The sequence below is a fragment of the Trachurus trachurus genome (assembly GCF_905171665.1).
Source record: "Trachurus trachurus genome assembly, chromosome: 19".
NCBI lineage: Eukaryota > Metazoa > Chordata > Actinopteri > Carangiformes > Carangidae > Trachurus > Trachurus trachurus.
In genome coordinates this window covers 14,780,948-14,794,309 of record NC_139913.1, presented here as the reverse complement: position 1 = coordinate 14,794,309, position 13,362 = coordinate 14,780,948, and the positions used below count along the sequence as shown (strand labels likewise).

The 13,362-nt window shown below is 43.4% G+C and overlaps 1 protein-coding gene across 2 annotated transcripts; it reads left to right on the top strand.

Annotated features, from left to right (window-relative positions):
- Nucleotides 1-613: 613 nt before the first annotated feature.
- csnk1db (casein kinase 1, delta b) lies at nucleotides 614-13,234 on the top strand. 2 transcript variants are annotated; one of them, XM_083994452.1, is made up of 10 exons: nucleotides 614-1,093; nucleotides 4,914-5,024; nucleotides 6,306-6,454; nucleotides 6,666-6,894; nucleotides 7,010-7,180; nucleotides 7,292-7,440; nucleotides 8,080-8,248; nucleotides 8,407-8,546; nucleotides 8,996-9,066; nucleotides 11,482-13,234. In XM_083994452.1, exons 1-9 carry the CDS (start codon nucleotides 1,018-1,020, stop codon nucleotides 9,026-9,028), a joined length of 1,227 nt encoding a protein of 408 aa, XP_083850578.1. In that variant the 5' UTR covers nucleotides 614-1,017; the 3' UTR covers nucleotides 9,029-9,066; nucleotides 11,482-13,234. The 2 variants fall into 2 exon arrangements, with proteins under 2 accessions (XP_083850578.1, XP_083850577.1); XM_083994451.1 differs by lacking the exon at nucleotides 8,996-9,066.
- The last annotated feature ends 128 nt before the right edge of the window (nucleotides 13,235-13,362 follow it).

The following is a 13,362-nucleotide window of genomic DNA, read 5'->3' as shown; positions in this document are numbered from 1 at the left end:
AAACCACCCTAAACTCAGCACAGACAGCACAGTCTGTTATCACACAAGGTTCCATGTTTGTCTGCTTGTTGTTGTTTTCGTAAATGTTGCCACTCTGTGCATGACATAGGCTACAGTTATTAATTGCAACTTATATTATATTTTCAAAAAAGTGTGGACAAAAACGTTAGGGTAGTAGCCTAGTAGTAGCCTGTGTTGTTTGTGTCTCTTGATGTTCTCTTATTCCTTACAGTTACAATCACATAGGCTATATGAATCAGATGCTGTTTAATTGCTTGTGTTTCGCAACTTTGGCGGGTTTTTTTTCTTTTGGATGGTAGGCTATGTCGACATTCTCAAATGGTAAAACAGTGCATAAAATAACAAAGAAGAAATGTTTGGACCATTTGAGGAACAGTAGCCTATCATAATTGCTTTGTATGCTGTAACCCTTGCTTTCCATATCATTTAACAAGATGGTGAAATTGTGCTGTATGGATTATTTGAGGTTTCCAAGTGCATGTTATTCGACGTAAATAACGTTTTCATAATGTTTTTGAATGATCGAGTTTTGCCTTGACATTTTCTTCCTTCTGTTGCTAGGGGAAGTGACGTCAGTAGCGAACAACAGCTTTGACGGTGGAGGAGAGAATCTGACACCGGAGTGAAGCTGCGTACCGAGCGGGGCGAAGTCTCACCGAAATCCGTCTCCATCCTTATGCTTCGGCCAACAATGAACCTCCAGACACGGAGAGCATAAACTACGCGTTCCACGCTACCGGATGATACCGATATTATAATTCTTCGTTCCCGGGAAAGATAGATAAGGGATGGTGAAATTTGGATTGTTACCGGAGGAGGAACTGGGATTCTGGGGGGGAAGGGGACTGTGAATTAAGAGGGGGGTACAAACCGGTCGGAGAAGGTGGCGTATTTGCCAAGGAAACGTAAACAAAAGGTTTGTCGCTAAACATTTAGAACAACGTTAGTTACCTGGTTACACACGAAGCAACAGACGTAACGTCAGCTAACAGCGAAATGGAGCTAAGAGTGGGGAACCGATACAGACTGGGCAGGAAAATCGGAAGTGGCTCTTTCGGGGACATCTATCTCGGTGAGTTAAATGTCTCTATATTACCCTTCGTAGTCGGTAACATTTAATGATATATACCATGTCCAAATTACATCTCACATTCACGTCATTCTCTTTATCCATGGCATTTTACGTCACCACTAAGCTAGCTGAGTTTTCCCTACCTCTGTCCTACTACTATGAACTGTCAGCTGTAATGCTAAAGCCATATTAAGTTCTAGCATAGCAAGCATTGTATAAATGTAGGTGAGACAGCTGTCTTTTCTACGACATTGGTAAATAAACGCAGTGAAGACTTCCCAACTGCCACTGGCTTACGTTGTATTTCATAAATATACAGCTGTCTGCCATCAACCCCCATCCCCATTACACTGGCTGTCATGGATGGCATTAACGGTCACCAACTGAAACACTACCACCAATGTGTGTATTTAATAAGGGTAGCTCAGTGGGATATACCTGTTATGTCATTCTGGCTCACATTTCAACAGCTACATAGTCATCCACTTATGGTGATAATGACAATCGACTGTTATGTCTGACAGAGATAACCTTATCTGAAATATCCTAAGTACAGCTTGAAGGTTATGTTACTCCTCTGCCTGAGGCAGTCAATTTTACAAGCCAGTAATGGGTGACAGGCTGAATCTTACCCATCCCAGTTCAGAGGTATTAAGTCTATAATCTCACACTGGGATGTTGTGGCAATTGGTTTTGTTTGTCATGTTGTCGTGTTGAACTCTTTTTGCAGTCTACAGAAGAAAAAAAATCTATAACAGTTTTTCTTTGACACTGCATGTGTGTAGGTAACAATGTCAAGTGCATTTGTCAGACAACAGCCAAGAGTCTTGTTTTGGCACTATGAACTATTGTGTAACAGCCCAACCTGCCACCCCTTTCAGTTATTCAAGGTTGCTTCTCCTTGTTTCCATCACCCATTTAATGATTGAAATGAATTTACTCATGCGTAGCTGTATGAATGTGTTGATCATGTTAAAGACTGGGCACACTTGTTTTTCCAGTTGAAGTAGGCATCAGTTCACTTTCGGGCAAGGTAGCTTTTACGGTAGGAAACTTCTCAGGAAATTGTTGTTTACAGGAGTTGGTGGATCCTGCCTTGGCACGATGTTGAAGGAGTTGCATCTGTATTTCCTGGTCAGAGAGCCATGTGATATGGTGTCAAGATGTTGACGGTTTTTGTTGTTTGCCAAAGCTTGAATTTTGCCCAGGATTTATCCAGTCACTGTACGCTAACTGAGCCAAGAACTTGTGGTCTGTCCTCCAAGTCCTGTGGGTTTTGTAAACACATAAACCCAGCATTTACTTGTACTTAGCTCATCATGTTTTCAGAACAGTGAACATTGCAAACTGTCAGAACTGTCTTCAAACAGGACAGGACTAACAGGCTATTGGCTTTACGCTGTACCTGTGTTAGTGAGTTTCCAACATCTAGCCTATAGCATTTCCCATACAGAGGCCTTATCTGTCCAGGTTGATTTAGACCTGCCCAAGTTGATAAGATCACTATGTTTCAAATAGAAATGTCCTAACCTGAACACTGTATTTATCACTGTACAATCCTTTCAAACTAATTTCTGCCCACAAACCTGCCAGTTTCAAGCACTGCAGGAACTCGAGTCTTCTCTGTGTCCAGGCTACTACAGAGATCCCTGCCTGTGAGGCATTTGGGGAGCATTTGTAAATTGAAACTCTCACCAATAGTCTGAATTTGAGCTTGTGTTTATTGTGGGTTTCCATTGACAACAGCTAGATTGGGTCTCTGTATGCACCAAGTGGTGACAACTCTTCTCTCAGACAGCAGGATGATTAGTTGTAACAAATTATGCTCAAATAGCTGGTTTTGTTGTAGTAAACAATAACAAGGTTATTATGATCAAACATAATTTCGATTTAGGCTCCAAACTAACTTATATAGACGTATAAGGGGGGGAAAAACGACTCAGCTTTGATTTTATTCTGAAAGACACGCCATCTGCGATTCCGCGCCCCTGAAGCCTGCATCGCATTTGTGTGATTGGTTTTTGAGGGTGAGCGCTGGTATTTAAAAATCAGATGGCAGAGGGAGAATAGCGCCGTTTGGTCGACCCGTCTGCAGCTTCTTACTGGCTGCTTCAGGTGGAGGGCTCCAACTGTTTTGGACTAGTCAGACCAACAGGTCCACTCGGACCATGATTGGCTCCTAGATTTAGGGTGAAGGCTTGCAGAACAGTAAGAGAAACCCTGCTTTGTGTGGTCTGTTAGACTGAAGAGTCTTTAATTCCCAAAATTCACTCTAAATTGTCAAGAGTGTGATTGCATTAAGAAAATAGCTAGTCTAAGTCAATGCATTAGTGTTTCTGTTATATGAAGCAATGTGTTGTCAAACTTGCCCAACACAAAACCAGTTTGGTGAACAACTTAAACTGTTGGTCTGAAGCACCTTAAAGATTCAATACTGCTCAAATCTGCTTGGCAGATGTCACACTTTGTTGAGCCTAAAGCACTCACATGTTTGTTAGTGTTAGACAAAACATAAACCCATGTGACAGGAGGTGAAGGTCTTGTCAACCATGATTCCTCCACCTTTTACTTGGAACTAATGCAGCTGGTTTTATGTAACCAGACCCACATGTGATACTGAATTATCAAACATGTTTGCACAAGGAAGTTTTAAAAAGGGCACTCCACAGATTTTCCCTTGCACCATAAATCCTGTTGATTAGCATCAATAAAAAAGCAACTTCAAAACAACAGCTGAACCAGAGATAAAGTATTTTTTAAATTATTATTCTTACACGTTTTCTCACTTCTAAAGCAGGGTGAGGCGTCAACTACACAGGTCTGGTCAAGTCTTCAGTCTTACTGTGCAGCCACTGGCTTTATCAAATGTCACAAAGACAACCATGAAAAGGCTTTATATACAACTGTTTTCATATATGGCCCAGCACACCCCAAGACTTTAAATAGATTGTGATGTATAAAGAGAGGGACCACCAGAAATAAGCATTTAATTATAGCTGGTGTGCTCTGCATCAGAGGCTGACATTGTTTTCCTCTGGGCAGGTATCTGGTGTATGCTGGGCTGGAAAAGTTAATCTGTGTGAACATGTCTATGTTCTGATCAGATGTTATATAAGAGCTCCTCTGTTTTTCTTTCTTTCTATTTCTTCAATAACCTTTACAGTAGTAATTCTGACTTCAATACAGTGGCAACACTGGTTTTGTATACAGGACACGGTGGTTCTACTGGGATCATTTTTCATGCGTGTAGGTGCTTTAACTGAAAGTTGCTGTGTATCATATACAGCGTGTTATTTTCTGTATGTTTCCCTTGTATACAGTGGGCATTCTGCTGTTGGCATAAAGGTGGAACAACAGTGTGCCCACAGTTCACCTTTGTACATTTTAAACTGAACAGTGAGGCAGAATGAAGGCACAACTTCCCTGCTATGATGAGGAAGTGAGAAAAGGCCATAAGTCACCTGTCTCCATTTTGTGTCGGAAGGAAATTATAATAATGGAAAAAAAAAAAATTCTCATTATGCAAATTTAAACGTAGCTTTGTAAATTTTCATGTTGGAATATTTTTCACAAAGATTTATATTTTAGGGAAGAATACATTTAATATAATTTAAAGCGCTCAAGCAGCAGTAAAAAAAATATTCAGTTAAAAACACATCTAAGATTGAGTGAGAGCCAACTGAAAAAGTCACAGCAGTGGATATTTATAAGTGGATAAATGTGAGATATCTGTAACATGACGTTGGTAAATTGTTGATGTTGTTTTTCCCAAGTGATCAGATTCTTTTAAAATGTGTATCTCCCATTTGTCCTCATCCAGGCACCGATATTTCAGTGGGGGAGGAGGTTGCAATAAAGCTGGAATGTGTGAAGACCAAACACCCCCAGCTCCACATCGAGAGCAAGATCTACAAGATGATGCAAGGAGGAGGTGATGTATCAGCTCACATACTGGGACCCCCATCTATCACTGGAGAGAGAGAGAGAAAAGGAGCAACCTTATCTCTCTCTTTCTTTCTCTGTCCATCAGATTTATTTATCCCTTTTCATACTCAGTCAAATGGTCTGTTTAGCTTGTCTCCACCTTATCTGCTCTCCTGCCATCTTCCTGCTCATCGATTCACCCCCTCTGCTTCCATCCACCTCTGTCATCCTCCTCCATGTTAGTGTGATGCACGTGTTCACAACACTGAGGTACAGGCCCCAAATCCACACCTCTGCTATCTGCAGCTTGTTGTCCTTAAAGGGATACTTCACTCAAAATCGATAATTCACCAATTTTCTACTCACCATCATGTCAAAGAAGGGTTTGGAGAACTTTCAGAGTCATCAAAACTATTTTTTCTGTTGATGTTTGTGCACATGCGCAAGATTTGCTGCGAGATGTTCTTCCGTGTTTACGTCATACATCCAATGGTTTACAACAACGAACAAACATCTTGCAGCAAATCTCGCACATGCGCACAAACAGAGCCACTGGGAGCTACCACTACAATAAGGCTAAAAACAGAGATCAAATAAATTTTTTCCGAACAACTTTTTCATGTGGCGGCTTCAGGACACTTGGGTCAGTACGGACGAGCAGTATGGAGGTATCTGGATGTTTCATAGTGTGTATTTTGGACGATTCAAAAGTGAGTTCTATCTGCCGCCATTATATGAAAATCTGTTGCCAGCCAGACCCCCCCTGGAACTCCAAAAGCTTTTTGATGACTCCGAAAGTTCTCCAAACCCTTCCTTGACATGACAGTGAGTACAAAATTGGTGAATTATAGATTTTGGGTGAAGTATCCCTTTAAAGTTGATGGTCATGGGTTGCAACCCTAGATAAATTGAGCACTAAAAGTGGGTGTATCTGCAGGTGAGGGTCAAGGTTTACCATGGATCTACTGCCCCAGAATGTGTTAATGTATATTAGGTAAACTGTCATAATTGTAGCTTCCTTTTCTACATAAACCCTCCATTTAGCCTCTGTTGTTTGAAAATAGTAATATCACAGACAAAAATGCTTAGAACATGCTGTCGCAAGTTGCAACATATAAGCATCATTAACTACCCGCTGTCGTCCCTGGTAACGCAGCCTGACTTGTTGCTTACTCTTGGTGATATTTCACCTTTGGCCTCATCTTCAGTGAGTGAAACGTGTGTGTTTTCTGGACTACACCTCAGTGTTTCTCCCATTGTAATTGTGTTTCCTCCTGTGTTTCTGCAGTGGGCATTCCAACAATAAAGTGGTGCGGAGCAGAAGGTGACTATAATGTGATGGTGATGGAGCTGCTGGGGCCCAGCCTGGAGGATCTCTTCAACTTCTGCTCTCGCAAGTTCAGTCTCAAGACAGTCCTGCTTCTGGCCGATCAAATGGTGAGACATCAAACACATTCGTTAGCCACTGTCCATCCCACAACCTTGTACACAATCTAAAAGAAAATGAGGGCAGCACTGTCTTCAGTAGCTTTTCAAAGTGTGAATGTTTCACTTTTATAGAGAAGAAAGACATCATCGTCCTCGGCCTGAGTCACTTGAATCTGCTCTTTTCTAATGACCTAGTTTGTCCCTGTGTTCCTCTCTACAGATCAGTCGCATCGAGTACATTCACTCCAAGAACTTCATCCACAGAGATGTGAAACCTGATAACTTTCTGATGGGACTTGGCAAAAAGGGCAACCTCGTTTACATCATTGACTTTGGCCTGGCTAAGAAGTACCGCGACGCTCGCACACACCAGCACATCCCCTACCGCGAGAACAAGAACCTGACTGGCACCGCACGCTACGCCTCAATCAACACTCATCTTGGGATTGGTACAATAGACCTGTTTGACTCCAACATATTACTGCACTTAGAGTTATTTTTCATTGGGTTTTTTTCCTATGCAGTACTGACATTTTTTTCTCTGCCTGTTGTCTCCTTTTACAGAGCAGTCGAGGCGCGATGATCTGGAGTCCTTGGGCTATGTTCTCATGTATTTTAATCTGGGCTCACTGCCTTGGCAAGGCCTCAAGGCTGCTACCAAGAGGCAGAAGTATGAGCGGATCAGTGAGAAGAAAATGTCCACCCCCATCGAGGTGCTCTGCAAGGGGTATCCCTGTGAGTTTCAGCCTCTTTCTTTGAAGTTTCTGTAAAAAACGACTTGATAATAATGACCCATATTGGTCGATATCGATCTGCTGAGAAATGTATTCTCCCTCTCTGTCACAGCTGAGTTTGCGACGTACCTGAATTTCTGTCGCTCCCTGCGATTCGATGACAAGCCGGACTACTCATACCTACGACAGCTCTTCAGGAACCTGTTCCACAGACAAGGCTTCTCTTATGACTATGTGTTTGACTGGAACATGCTGAAGTTTGTGAGTACTAATCATGTCTAAAGTAACAAGATGCAAAACTGATCATGTGGATTCAAATGATTCTGCAATCAAGAGAATAATAGTAACAATAATTGTCATGCTGTGCTTACGTCATTTTTGTTTTTGACATATTTATTCTAGCACCATCATGAGATCAACATTATGATTTATTTAATACTTAAAGGGATAGTTCAACATTTTTGGCAAATTGGTCCATTGCCATAATCCCTATAGTGTTAGGAGTAGGTTTGTTACCTTTAATTGTTCCATTATCATCTCATAGTGTGGTGAATGTGCAGGTCACAACTTGTCCATGAGAGCGTTTTGGAGTTGTTGGATTGTGTATTTGATGAGTTTGATGAGCCTCCGTAGCGTAGCTCTGAGCAGCTCGTGGCTCTGCTCCACCGTTCTAAAAATAGCTTGCACCGACAATTAAAGGTGACAAACCTACTCCTAAAACTACAGGGATTATGGCAATGGACCAACTTGCCAAAATGTTGAACTACCCCTTTAAGTTTATAAACTAATGCAAACATTACACAGACTTAACAGCAAGTTAGTGCCATCATCGACTTAGACTTAATTCTGCGCATTATTGTCTGGCCTTGTGTTTGTTGATTTGCTGCCTGCTGTGCACAGGGAGCCAACCGTGCAGCAGAGGAGGCGGAGAGAGAGCGCCGGGACCGCGAGGACAGGCTGAGGCACGGCAGGAATCCAGGGGCCAGAGGAATACCTGCTGTATCAGGGAGACCAAGAGGAACCCAGGACGGAGCCCCACCCACCCCACTAACACCCACATCACACACAGGTCAGTCATTGTTAGTAGTTTGCAATGCTATAAAACCAGAATTTCAGTGGTTTATTCTGCTTGTTGGCAGTAACATGGATGTTTTTGTCTTTCTTAACAACAGTATTAAAGTCAGATACCACAAGTATTTATTTGTGTATGTCATCTCTGATCTTTAGCGAATACGTCTCCTCGACAAGTGTCTGGGATGGAGCGTGAACGGAAGGTCAGCATGCGACTGCACCGCGGCGCTCCCGTCAACGTGTCATCCTCAGACCTAACAGGACGGCAGGACACCTCCCGCATGTCCACCTCACAGGTACAAGACACCTCTGAGGAACATCCGCTTTCATCTTACACTGTCACCAAACCCACTAGCACAGGCAGAAGGAAGACACTCTATACTTAATTCCACGAGTAGGTGATCTCCCCTAAATTCACAGGAGGCTTTATTGTAGGAGGTGGAATTCCACTTTTAAGTTAGTTCAAAGTACATTTTGTCTTCATGGTGTCTTGCCATGTCATAAGATGATTAGACAATAGTGTTTGATTAGTTTAAGTTTTTGACGCTATGATTTTACAGCCCGATGTGTCTAGTGCTTCACACAGGATCCAGAGCAGAAAGAAGAAAGTTGCTATTCAGCCTCCTGTCTGCTGTTAGAGAGCATTGCTGCTGTTCAGCCAGATTTCTCCAGTTATGTGGTTGGTGCAGCATGCAGGTTCTGACTTGACATATTGGGCCTTCTCTCTCCCTTCCCCGAACCTCAGAATAGCATTCCCTACGAGCATCACGCCAAGTAGACGCTCGCCACGTCCTTGTGTGACGGCGGCAACACTGGGTGAGTCCCGTCCCTAAAGCACCAGGGATGCATGCATCCTGACTCCAGTTCTACAGCGGGCTCGTGTTCAGTCCTGGCTCCAGGATGTTTCACTCCTAGGCTAGTCTCTCCAAAAACAAGAAGGAGCTACAAGAAGAAAAACCCGGTGGACATGGTGACATTAGGTCAGCAGCATCAGCAGGGTCCTGTCAGTGCAAAAGAAGCCTTACCTGGAATCAGGGGCGAACACAAACAGGAGATGTGAGTCAGTTTCCAGTGAGGTCCAGTTTTTAAAAGAGACTTAGCTTGATTGATGTCACATAACACAAACCCAACACAGCTAATAGATAATAAATCTACTGGGTTGTTAAGTATATCAAGGCTGAGTCTCACTGAACGATCAGATACTGACTGAGCATGAGAGTGCAGTCCTCTTGAGAACTGGAGTGGATAATGCATCACGGTGCATCAGAGCCTAAGAATGTAACTCCCTCATTGCCTACCCAGGGTGACATGGTGCCCCTCCAATCAGCTCTGCGCCTGTGGCTTGTTGCTTGCGGTGTTGGTTTGATGCCTGAGGCCACATCGATCAGATGTCCGGCACTTCAGCTGCAGCACCCCAAAGGGATTTACCCACCTACCCTCACCCACACCTCCAACCTTTGCTTGATGCAGTCCCCCCCTCCCTCCCCGTGTTACTTCACCCTCAGACTCCTGCCTCTCTGGTTTCCCACTCTTAACACTTGCATGATATGAAGTGACTTGTTTCCTAGTGAGCATTGAGCTTTCTCATGGCTGTGGCTAAGAGCATGTTATCAATTCAGAGAGGGAGGGGGGCAGTTGGTTTAAATGGAGTTGGTCTAAAATCAATCTGATCAGTCCAGGTTATGTGTATTTTTAATGACAGAACAAAAAACTCTTCCTGTTTGCACGGATTGTGCTGCAGAGGTAAACACCCTGGTAGTTGCATTTACTGTACGTTTGCTGCTGGAACAGAACAGTGGCAATAAGCCTTCCCACCACTGTTAGGACCAAGATACACAGCTGAAGCCTCATAAAAGCCTGATCCTCAACAGGAACTGACAACCCATAACCAAGGGTGTAGCCACCGTCACAGGTCCTGCTTTTGTTTTCACTGTACAGGGATCAGCCGTGTAGACAATGTGTGGATGATGGACAACCACTAGATGGTGATGTTAGTTCTGAGGAGTCCCAGGTGTATGCAGATGTTTACTCTAGGCTAAGTAACCTGTTTGTCTTTAATTATACATAACATCAAATACCATACCATAATAATGTAAATTATATATTTTTTTGAAGATGAAAGTAGGGCCCTATAAAATCTCATGTTTGTTTTCCTTTTTAATTTTTGGGAATTTTCCCGTTATTCTTATTTTACTACCAAAAAGAGTGTGTTTTTAATGTTAATGACTGAAATGTACACAAATTAAATATAAAATAAGGGGGTTGCGCCACCCAGATTTACGTCCCTCTGTGCAATTTTCCCCAGACATACATTCCTCTTTCACACGAAAACAGCACTTCGGTCAAATTATGTCAAATTCCACGATATTCCCAATAAAAATAGATTCCCTTTTAATTGGCCAATTGCGTCCGTGATTCGGTGATCGCAGAAATCATAGGGCCCTTTGAAAGTTTTGAGTCATGTAAATTGTTAATGGTGTCACTCAAGCATGAGAACATAGAAGGTGGTCCGTAGGTGGTCTTGATGGTCTTGCAGGCTTCCAGGTTATGGGTTGCTAAGATTCTGTTGGAGAGAAGAGGTGATGTGAGCTTCAGCTGAACAGAATGAGACTGTGATCATCGTCCTCATTCACCTGTGGCAGGTTCAGCTCAGAGCTTTGTTTGTGCACAGACTCGATGATGAGCAGCTGTAAATGGTAGTCCGACAGAACGTACTGTAGGTGTAGTTCTGAGCCTCCATCCTTGGTGTGTTGTAGTGGTTTCCCTATCACTGGTGCCTACAGCTGCTACACAGCTCTGCCACTAATCATACACCCTCCCCAACTTCCTTTACTCAGTTTTGTAATTTAATACTCTTGCATATTTCCTGCCTGATGCTGGAAGCCTTTCTGACAGCTTGTTTCCTTCATTCTAGCACTTTTTATATCAAAGGATGTGAATTAATGCAAAGCCAGATATGAAGATGTTGTTATCAGCACCAGTCAGCCATAGTTACTACACAGCTGTTTCCTCACTTTAGAGCTTGCGTGAGTTTAGATAACGTAGCTTATGGTTCCATCATGTATATTTAGTTTGACGACTTGGTGGCTTGAAAATGCATTTAGTCAAATAAAAGCAGCCCTGTGTCAGAACAGGGGAGCATGCATGTGAAGCTCAATGCAGCCACTCATGTTGATGAAGTGTATCGGTGTGTGTTTAACCGTCCTGCTTCCTGTCCTGTGTTTCCTCCAGATGGTGTCCGGTGCGCTGCCTGCTGGTCTCCATCTTCTAGCTCCTCGATGAGCCCCCACCCCCAGACCCCCTCCACCCACAATGCAACCTGGCAGGCCGAGCTCTGTTCACTCAGAAGCAATCTGACATACTAATACTACCACCACCACTATTAATAACTACTACAGCGACCATTGGAAGCCAGCTTCTGACTCAGCACAAACTGCTTTGATTGACAGCTCTCAGTACCATTGCCTCCTTCAGAATCCCCCCACCCCCCCACCCCGGTCCTCTCCGTCTCCCCGTTCTCCTCCCGTCTCTGAGTGTCGGTCTGGCCTTTTGAAAACATTAAAGCATGTCAGACCTCAGGATCGTTCTGTCCACTTTTTCAGGAGACATTTGCACAACCCTCCACCCCCTCCACCCCCCACCACCACCACAACACCTCTGCCACCAGATTCTGAATGGGCAGTGGTTTGTCCAGGGAAAACATGGTAACCCCACCCTCTTCTCTGGGACACTGACTGATGATACAACAGTTAACACCACTGGCTCCTCCTTCTCCCATGGGAGTATTCTTCTTCTTCTTCTTCGTTTTTTTTTTTTTTCTCTTTTCTTTTTAAACATTAAACCCTACATTTCCACTATCAATGATATCTACTTCATACCTGATCACAAAACAGCTCTTCTCTCTTTTTTGCAGTATGGTGTTATCAGGCTGCACCAGCAGCTCTTCATTTTATATATCTATGGGTAGTTTTTTGCCGTGTGATGCTTTTCATTGGTATTTGCAGTTTTCATTCCTTCCTCCCACCCAACACTTCTTCCCCATGTTTTTAATAATTCCCACCACTGACAGCTCTCTTCAGTAACTCTATAGCCATTTGTATTAAATAAAAAGAAACTACTTCTTTGCATGTTTAGAGGTAAGCCTTCAGAGCCAGACGTGGAGGCTTGAGTTCTAGTTGAACCCATGAACATACCAAAAATATGCTTTGGTATCTTGGTTGCAGGAGGTTGTGTATTCACCCATTAGTTGACAAGATGTTTGTCTGTTCACCTCCAGGCTCTGGTGTACCGTCCGGTAAAGCCCTGCTCCCTTTTCAAGTGTCCTGTACACCTTCGTGTCAGGGAGCCCGGGCGCCATCTGACGTACTACACCAGATATCCATTCACTGTGTACAGATAGACATTCATTTTTTTTCTTACTTGTATTATTTTGAAGCTGTGAAGTACTTGTAATACTGACGTGTAAATGATTTCTCATGTTTTTCTCGTCTCTGACCTGTGAGGATGGGTCCGAACACGGCCGCCGCTCTCGCTACGAGAGGCTCAGCGATCCTGCACCTGTGTTGCAAACTGCAGCATTTCCATGGGCATTGTGAATCCCCTTAAATAAACAGTTACTGAACTGGGTTTTTTTTTTTTTTTTTTGTGGAGAACGTGGAGAGGAGAGCTGACCTTCATCCTCCCACAGGCTTCTCCAGCAGCAGCAGCAGCAGCAGCAGCAGTAGTGTTCGGGGGGGTTTTATATTTAGCTCAGCTCGTCTGATTTTACTGGCTGTGACGAACACCTCTGCCATATCTGTCAGATCGGCCCGTTGTAATTCATCCTCGCTGCTGCTCATCCTGTAGTCTTTGATTTTGGATCCTCAATCTCTTCGGTCAGACACTCTACACCTGTTGAATTATGTAAGCGACCAGATCAGCAAGATTTATTTCTCATTTATATTTGTTTGTGTACTTAACACTGTAAATAAATGAACTACTTGTACATCCTCGTGTCGTGACCTTGTAGTGGCTGAGAATGCATCAGTTTGTCTGTGGACCAACAGGGGGTGACAACAGGCTTTCACTAGGCCTTTGCACATAGGCAGTTACACAGTAGATGGGAGCGTGCAG